Source organism: Engraulis encrasicolus, chromosome 20, assembly GCF_034702125.1.
Source record: "Engraulis encrasicolus isolate BLACKSEA-1 chromosome 20, IST_EnEncr_1.0, whole genome shotgun sequence".
Classification (NCBI taxonomy): domain Eukaryota; kingdom Metazoa; phylum Chordata; class Actinopteri; order Clupeiformes; family Engraulidae; genus Engraulis; species Engraulis encrasicolus.
In genome coordinates, this window is record NC_085876.1 from 19732578 (window position 1) to 19742577 (window position 10000).

The 10000-nt window shown below is 45.4% G+C and overlaps 1 protein-coding gene across 1 annotated transcript in view; it reads left to right on the plus strand.

Moving 5' to 3' along the window:
• The window catches only part of LOC134436829 (ephrin type-A receptor 7), a 309492-nt gene that overhangs the window by 272044 nt on the left and 27448 nt on the right, over window positions 1-10000 (plus strand). The window contains exon 12 of the mRNA XM_063186179.1: window positions 7927-8112. Within this exon, the coding sequence (XP_063042249.1) occupies window positions 7927-8112 (186 nt within the window). The remainder of the gene's footprint in view (window positions 1-7926; window positions 8113-10000) is intronic.

A 10000-nucleotide genomic window follows, 5' to 3' on the forward strand; every position in this document is an offset into this window, starting at 1 on the left:
CTTACTGTATAGTCAGGCCAGGCGCAATTAAAATATCGTCCAGAAAAATAGGGAACTCCTCCCACTCAATATAGTACATTGCCCAGCCAAAGCAGTCAGCGGCAATGTATCTGTGGAATAGCAAGGGGGTCACTGTCGACTCATGTTAAAAAATGAAAAAATATATATTTGTAAGATTCAAAAGAAATCTGTGAGCAAGGGGTCATTTGCCCTTGGATATTTTTAAGCGCTGTCAAAATTTGGCTGTGTGTTGTGGAGAAAACAAGTTTGGACAGCCCCTTACTGTTAGACACTCTGGCGTTCCAGAGTTCTGACTGCAGGGGGTCTGCCAATTTCGCTTTTCATCTGAAAGTAGTTTTTTTTGTTCTCCTGAAAAAGAAGAAAGTTATTAAAAAAAATCTAGGCCTATAATATAAAAACATGAAGTTTAAAAGTTTAAAGTTTGGAATAAAATAAAAAAACAAAGTGTCGCCAATGTGCTCTGCCCCTCCCAATGCAGGTGGATTTGTGCCATGGCTGGACGGTTCCTATAGCCTACAGTAGTTGGGGAGGTGCCATGGCGGATACACATACAATAAAACATACAATTTAATAAAAACATGCCATGCCGTGCCCTGCAGATGACTTTGGGAAGGTTTTTATAGGCTACCGTACCTCCGTACCACACCTCAAGTCCCCATAGTCCCTCATATACTCCATGAACTCAAACAACATGCTATTGTACTCTGGCCTGCCCCTTACTGTAGATGACTTTGGTGGGGTTTGTACAGATGGTGTAACTTCAATCTGCTCATTACCGTGCCGGGCCGCGGCAGCGTACCGTGATCATTACACCCTGTGGCCATTCGGAATGCGGGGGGCAGTATAGCACCGCTTTTGCAGAGCAGCGTCTGCCTGTGTCTGTGGCCTGTTTGTGCTTCCGTCCTTGCCCATCCCCCAGTTTTAGTAGTAGTAGAAATACAGTCAGCAAATTGCATGTTTTATTTAGCATTGGGCATTTGATAGGGCATTTGATAATAACACAAGTGTGAGCCCTAAACAAGACCACAATGTGAATTTAAACTCGACTTTTTTCTGTCTTGCATTCACCGTCTCCCAATCCGTCCCTAACTTATTTCAGCACTATTCAAGCCAGGAACGGGTATCCTCAGGATACAGAGTTTGCATACCTACTACAATTTGAACCGGTAAAGACAATTAAAACCGAGTCAATCAGACAGGAACACCATTGTAATTAAGTGTGTCCCGTAACGCCAGCATGAGAGAGATCGAATTTTAAATTAGGCGAGGACATTGTGTTGCATGTAACATTGGGCATTTGATAATAACAGAAGTGTGCGCCCTAAACAAGACCACCATGTGAATTTAAACTCGACTTATTTCTGTCTTTCATTCACCGTCTCCCAATCCGTCCCTAACTTATTTCGGCATTATTCAAGTCAGGAACGGGTAGGCTATCCTCAGGAGTTTGCATACCTACAATTTGAACCGGTAAAGACAATTAAAACCGACTCAATCAGACAGGAACACCATTGTAATTAAGTGTGTCCCGTAACGCCAGCATGAGAGAGATCGAATTTTAAATTTGGCGACGACATTGTGTTGCACGTAACGTTGGGCATTTGATAATAACACACGCGTGAGCCCTAAACAAGACCGCCAGTCGACGGTGTTTTGTTTTTATTATTCTGCATTCATGCCAGGAACGGATTGTGAACACTTATGACTGCTTCTTTGGAGGCTGGATAACCTGTCACACCACGACGTGTCACAAAAGGCTGTGCACTGCCTTTTCTTTTTTAAAAACACAGCAGTCGTATTGTCACGGGGGTGACAAACTTGGACTAACTGTTATTCTCACTGATTGCAAATGTTTGTAGGTGCCAATGGGAAGAGGGAGAAAGGTGATTGGGTGTACGGGGTGGGTATGGGCTTTTTGAATGCAGGTGGCAAGATGGCGAGGAGGATCCGGAGGAGGACGAGACGCACAGCTACCGCACGAGAGAAGGGTCGGAGAGACTACCGCGGCCGGGGGGCAGCCTTGGGAGGGGGTGAGCTGCACGCCGGTATCCGGATGGGAGAAGATGGGGCACGCGTTCGGTCCTTTGGACGACACAAGCAACAGACGACTACGAATGGCGCGGACGGAATATTGCCTGAACGAGGTTTGCGGCCAGAGTCACGAAGAGGTTGCGTTGGAAAGCTGCTGGTGGAGGACGCTCACGCCTGGTCACCATAGCCTTCACCTTGAAGCCTCCTCCCCGCTGTGTGTGCTGCCCCTGGCCCGCTCGGTCTGTCACTCACTCACTCTCTCACTCCCGGACCCAGCGAATGCACGATCGGAAAAGACTTTTTGCGCAGCGAGGATGGCCACCCCTACACCATCGTTTTATGTGTGCTGTGTTGGTTGCTGTGCTGCTCACGTGTGCTCCTTTAAATAAGTAGCTTAGTTACTCGTGCTGTGTAGGCCTATTTTATTCACAATTGGTGATGGGAGTTAGCATCCCCCTGTGCGTTATTCATACGAATTCAGAGACTGGAAGCCTGTTTACCCTTCTCCTATCTCCACCAGCTGATCCGCCTCCGCGTGCCCAGGCGAGCCAGGTGGCCCCGCCCAACCTGTCGGAGGCTACGATGCGCACGGACCGAGTGAGAGGTTTGAGGTGCTGATCAGAGACATTGGACCATTAAGGACCCGGCGGACAGAGAACTGGTTACACATCCACACACACGCGCACACACACACACATGCATACAGAACTATGTCTCCAAATAGAAAATAAATACTTGATTTAAATGACTTTGTTGTCTTGGTGTTTCCTGATGTGTACAATGCTCCTCGGGGTAGTTGGTATTAAGTGGTGGTGCCGCTGTCAAACGCGCACCCCCCACCTGTGACAGTATGATAAATGTTAAGATAAGTGTGAAATTCTTTTTTTGTTGTTGCTTAGGCCTATTTTTTTTTGGCAAACGAATGCATTAATAGACCTAATTACTTCTATTGTTAAGGCGGCTACAGAGTATAATTTGTTTTCATTATTTCATAATTTTTGTTGGTGGTAAGCCTATATAGGCTACTATATAGGCTATTTTTAATTAGGCTATTTGAATGATTCAACCAACCGCCCGAATTTAATTAAAATATTTGGCTATAGGCTACTTTCGATTCGATTGTGTGTGCTCTTCTTAAAACCTGATTTTAATATGGCAACCAAGCATAGGCCCTACACATTGTGAGGGACTAAACAAGTGCGTCCAATGCGAATACCTCTTGTGTTGTTGGAGAGAGAGAGAGCTCTTTTGTGTGCGTGTGGGGGTCTAATCACCCCCTCCCCCACAGACAAACATTCACTCCGTCACACAGTTGAAGACTGTAGTTAGTTGACATCTATGTAAGCGCCCCTCCAAGCGTCTGCCTGTGTTTGTGCTTCCGTGCTCGTCCATCCCCCAGTTTTAGTAGTAGTAGAAATACAGTCAGCAAATTGCATGTTTTATTTAGCATTGGGCATTTGATAGGGCATTTGATAATAACACAAGTGTGAGCCCTAAACAAGACCACCATGTGAATTTAAACTCGACTTTTTCTGTCTTTCATTCACCATCTCCCAATCCAGTTTGCATAGGCCTACCTAGTACCTACAATTGAATAAAATAAAAAAGACGGGTTTTTTTAGTTATTATTATTATTATTAGTGCTTGTGGACACTTGTGAACTATGACTCCTTCTTCGGAGGCTGGATAACCTGTCACACCACGAGCTCTTTTGTGTGCGTGTAGGGGTTTAATCACCCCTCCCCCACAGACAAACATTCATAGCGTCACACAGTTGAAGACTGTAGTCAGTTGAAATTTATGTAAGCGCCCCTCCAAGCCGTGTGAGTTTAACAGTTTGCGGCCAAGAGGTTTTTTTCAACGAGCGCGCGCGCGCGCACACACACACACACACACACACACACACACACACACACACACACACACACACACACACACGAGAGATGCAAGGCAGAGTATGGATATTGTTTCAAAAGTTTGAATGTTTATTTGTTGTGATGTTACAAATAGCAATAAAAACATAGCCTAGATCAATAAAAAGGCGTTCAAAAAATCAAACTATGCCTAAAAATAAATCCTTACAAAGTCTTTTAAGTGTCCAGGTGTAGGCCTAGCCTAGCCTACTTCAATGTCCTTACTCCCGTGTCCATACTGTAAATCCCATGGTGCAAAAAGTGCAGTTGGCTAGTGACTCAACAAGGGTGGCAGCAACGCATGCTGGTCTTGATTCAGAATTCACTCAGGACAAAGGCGGCATTCAAAAAAATCTAAGTAGGCTATGCCTAAAAAAAATCCTTACAAAGTCTTTTAAGTGTCCAGTCACCTGGATAGGCCTACAGTCATCGACCAAATCATCGATCTAGGTGGTGAGCCCACTGGTAGGTGAAGGGAAACAGCGCACTACTGCACAAACAACAGACCGAGTCGCAGGAGACACAGCGAAAGGGACGGAACGCAATTCTGGTTAAGCCGGGCAGAAAGGATGTTTTCTGCTGTCTTTATCTGCAGTGTAGCCTACATTAGGCAACTTGTAAAGGCTGCTGTGTAGGCATTGTCTACTAAAACTCTGTATAGGCTACTTGTAAAATAAATGTACACTCTTACTGAAATGTCAAGTTTAGCCTACGTTTATTTGTCTATACACAGAATTAAAAATCAATACAATAAAAACAATATGAGGTAATAAAAGAGTATGACGTGTGTGCATCCGTTTTTTTGTTCAACATTGTTCAACATTGTCATAAGATGGTGCGGAGAACCAGGTAAAGACCACAAATGCCCAGACGCTAACCAGACATGGATACCAAATTATTTCTATTTATTTATTATATTTTTAGGCTTAGACATATGTTAGCCTACTAAATATTGAAAAAAGGAAAAGAAAAGACAGACACGTCGAGGCTACTGGTCGTAGCCTATTACAGCAAATCGAACATGCGCTTTATGCACACATAGCAATAAAGTAGTAAAAGGAATTCAACTTCGGAGCGCAGTGGGTTTCGTGGGTCCGGGGGGATGGTGATGGCACGTTTGGTGTCTTTCCACCACCCCTGCACGGAGAGTGCATGGATGGAAAGCATATCCATAAAGCATCTGCACTCCCAAGACCCGACAGTGGCTTACAAGTCAATTTGAGCACGAAAACAGCAAAGACAATGTGATATTTCATTCAAATAGGGCCTACACACTCCAAATAAAACATTGGTCGGAGGGATTTTCAACCGGACCGCAGCGCGAGCAGACAGTCAGTGTGAAAAGCCAAGTCTACCGGGAAAATCGCTGCTCGCTTACCATCAGCGCGCGAGCCCTAAAAAATCGCAGCTCGCTTACCATCAGTGCGCGAGCCCTTGAAACAGTGAAGTGGCATATCGCAACAGCACATGCGGATTAGCCAAATCATATGCAACAAAGTCGCCAACAAAGCGAGGATTTAACGTTTAATAGGCCTATGCCAACGTTGTGTGAATACGGGAATTGGACAGTCATGCACTGTCCTTTCAATAGGTATAGTAGAAGACCGCTTCGGTTTCTTTTCACCTCATGGGGAAAGCATAATTTCCATGCACTGCACGAAACTACTAAGCATAAAGTTAGCGATCAAACAAAAAATATTGGTTGTTGTCATTACAGCATTTAATAGCCTATGCTATGGCTGTTGTTTAAAATAGCCATTGGATTGCCAACCGTCCCTTGTATTAAGAAACAAACGTATGGATATGAGCTGACATGGGACTCAATGTCGTTCAAATGCAGGGAATTGCATCTGTTTTTTTCCCGTTTTTATTCGTTTGCGTAATTTTAGTTTTTCTGTGCGTTCCGGGACCTCTGTCCAACTCACCGTCGCTGTGATGTCATATGTTTTTTGCGTTCCGGTACCTTGTGATTTACAAATTAAGCACTGATTACGGAAGTATAGGTTAGGTTATCGCCCCAGCTGTTGGCGATGTAAGATAAATAGCCAAGGCTTAAACGCTCAAACGCGGCGCTGTAGGTTACTGCAGTGAGGTTTAGGCCCCCTATTGCACCCTCCGTAATTTTTACCAAACGAAAAAAGTATTCACATACAGATATCAAGTTTGAAGTTGTAATATTAGACGTTTCAAATCTTGCGATGCGAGAATCGGTATAGGGGCTTGTGGCTACACTCAATTTCTACACATAGAGCTTGCACATTAATGGCAATTCATCCGATCATCATTAAAAAAAAGAAAAGAAAATTCATTAGGCTATTTATTCTTTTTATGACTCTTCCTACTTCCTGGAGGTGTTCTCACACAATTTAATTAGGCATGTCGTTATCCGCTGAATCGGTGCGTGCTGGTGAATATGAGCATATTAATATGCCGTCAACATCGTCTAAAATATCCCATATGGTAATAAATGTTGCCAACACATTTGCGCTTCCTCACCACTCTGTGCTATGGTTATCTGATATGAACAAGAGAGAGAGAGAGAGAGAGAGAGAGAGAGAGAGAGAGAGAGAGAGAGAGAGAGAGAGAGAGAGAGAGAGAAAGAGAGAGAGAGTGTGTGTGTGTATGTGTATGTGTGCGCGCCCGTGTGTGCGTGTGAGTGAATGTGTATTGAGCGAGCGCTCCCAAGTGCCACCCGGCGGTTGTTTGGGTACACTGCAGCTAGGCCCGGTACGTACCGAGGTGGATGACGTGGCATTACCTCGGTAAAGGGTGTGCATTGTAGGGGGACCGACTGTAACTGCTAAAAAGTCCTTATAGTTCCTCATATAGACTCGTTCAGAGTCGACGTCCTCATGAATGCGTTCGCATCGTCGACTCAAACACACCAGAGATATTGTTAGGATATTATGAGAGACTCCACTTTTCTGGGTGGTACTGCATTATACTGTAGGGGGAGTGCAGACTCCATTCAGAAAGAACGGGCTGCTGCGCTCAGAACCGTATCTCGACAGCGGCCTCTAGGAGAACTGCAGGCATGGGTAAAATCGGGATTGGTGATTCTGTAATACTGGGTGACAGTGCAGACACTAAAGAGAGAAAAACTGCCGTTCTGAAGCGTGTACATTGATAAAAAAAAAAGAGATTCCGAAAAGTACACTTGTTATGCTATTTTGAGAGGGAAGAGGCTGTTCCAGAAGCATTGGAGATGTTTGTTGTTACAAGACATTAAACTGTGTCCGTGGTGCCCACTGCATATCTGAGGTTAGCGCGAGCATCCGTTATCTCATTTCGGAAAAAAACACCTGTCGAGTCTCTGTACAAGTGAATGGAGCATGGACAATTTTGAGGCAGCGGTGCGCACGCAGCCAAATTACGTCATACCTGTTTACAAACTCTGAATGGGTCTATAGTCCATGAACTAAAACATTCTTGTATGCCCTGACCTCTGCAGGTGATTTTGGAGAAGTGCGACTTTTCAGAAGGTGTGCCATGGCTGATGAAAGCGAAGTGAAAGTGAAAGTGAAAGTCCTGTGATACACACATCGTACTAGTCCTATTGTCAGAGAAATAACACCATGCTAATGTGCCTGCCCCCTGTAGGTGACTGTGGAGAGGTGTATTGTGGCTACATAGTACTCAAGTCCTCATATTCCCTCATGTACTTTAGACCATGAACAAAAGTCATGCTAATAGTGCTCTGTCCTGCCCCCCGTAGGTGACTCTGGAGAGGTGTATTGCGGCTACATAATACTCAAGGCCTCATATTCCCTCATATACTCTATATTACTATGCTACATGCTAATAGTACTCTGGCCTGCCCCCTGCAGGTGACTTTGGGGAGGTGCATCACGGCTACATAATACTCAAGGCCTCATATTCCCTCATATATACTGTTATAGTATATAATCCTGCAGTCCATGAACTACAATCAGGCTAATGTGCTCTGGCCTGCCCCCTGCAGGTGACTTTGGAGAGGTGTGTCGCGGCTGTCTGAAGCTGCCCAGTAAGCGGGAGTTGCCGGTGGCCATCAAGACGCTGCGGGCCGGCTGCTCGGAGAAGCAGAGGCGCTCCTTCCTGTCCGAGGCGGCCATCTTGGGCCAGTTCGACCACTCCAACATCGTCCGGCTGGAGGGAGTCATCACCAGGGGTACGTCTGCTTTCTGCACGCACGCACGCACACACACACACAGACACACACAGACAGAGACACACGCACGCACGCATGCACACACACACACACACACACACACACACACACACACACACACACACACACACACACACACACACACACACACACACACACACACACACACACACACACACACACACACACACACACGCATGCATGCACGCATGCACGCACACACCTTAATATACTTGCAAACATTCTCTCTCTCTCTCTCTCTCTCTCTCTCTCTCTCTCTCTCTCTCTCTCTCTCTCTCTCTCTCACCTACACTACACATCCTTTATCTCCATCTGTGTCAGTCTGTCTGACATTGTAACAGTCTAGTCGACATAGTATGTCACTTCACCCACACTCTGTTTGGCTTTATATCCGTCTCCATCTCCATCTCCATCTCCATCTCCGTCTCCGTCTCCACCTCCATCTCCATCTCCATCTCCATCTCCATCTCCATCTCCGTCTCCATCTCCATCTCCGTCTCCATCTCTATCTCCCCCAGTCTGTCTAACATCTTGGCGTTCCTCTTCTTCTTTCAACATCTCTCTGCTCTCTCTCTCTCTCTCTCTCTCTCTCTCTCTCTCTCTCTCTCTCTCTCTCTCTCTCTCTCTCTCTCTCTCTCTCTCTCTCCCTTTCTCTCTGTCTCTCTCTCTCTCTTTCTGCTCACTAGTTTGTCTGTCTCGTGAAAGCGGATGAATCATCATCAGCATAGTACCTGTTATGAGCCATTTGCTCTGGTGTTTTTATTTCTTTTGAATACAATAAGTTATGCCATTAAGAATACTCCGAGCGTCCCGTGTTGTACAGTGGAAAAAGCCCTGGCAACCAACAAACACCAAACAACTCCTACATTCAACTATAAACCACCCACCACCATTCACCTTGTTTTTTTGTGTAAGCCCAAACACAAGGTGCTTAACATCCCATCCTGTCGTATTTCACTCTGGTTTCTTTTTGTGCTCTGATCACCTAATCTTGCGCCATCTGTCTTGCTGTTAACATATCTATCTATCTGTCCATCTGTCTGGGTTTTTCTTTTCCACATGCGTGACATCCACCCCACTGCACACCTTGTACCTCTCAGCATCTCTCTAACTCTCTCTGACATCTGCCCGTCTGCTTGTCTATACTGTATGCCTGTGTGTCTGTCTTGTTTTTCTCTCCCGTATTCTTCTTGTGTGTCTTGAGAGTCCAGCATCCATCGCATTGCAGGCGTGCACTCTCTCTCGCTCTCTCTCAACATCTCTCTCGATATCTCTCTCGACATCTCCCTCGACATCTCTCTCTCTCCCTCTCCCTCTCTCTCCCTCTCTCTCTCTCTCTCTCTCTCTCTCTCTCTCTCTCTCTCTCTCCCTGGCTTCTGTCTTCATCATTCAATCATCTGCTCTCCAATGTCCATCTGTACGAATGCTGGTCTGTGTCTTCACATAGCATCCTTCAGCAAGATTCCCTCTCATTTCGTCCCAGCTCATGCTCTCGTATTCCCTTCTATAACTGTATTGGAACTATTTCAGTCTGGCTCTCGTCTCTCTTCAATTTCTCTGCCTTTTCTCTCTCTAGTATCTCTCTGCTTTTTGCTCTTATTTCAGAGTTTCTCTATAGTGTACACACCAGTGGTTGAGTTGTAAAAGCAGAGCAGGGGGGATGGTCAGAGATGGATTCTGATTATTGGGGGTTCTGAGGTTTGTCCCCCGAGACAACTTTGAAAATGTAGTTGTTAAAAGTGCAACTTAAGCACAATATGTGAAGAATGTATATCTGTTTTAGAGGGGGGTGATTGTTGACCATTTTCATTGAGGGGGATCATTTTAGACCATTTTGATTGTAAGGGGGATGCCATCCCCCCTCATC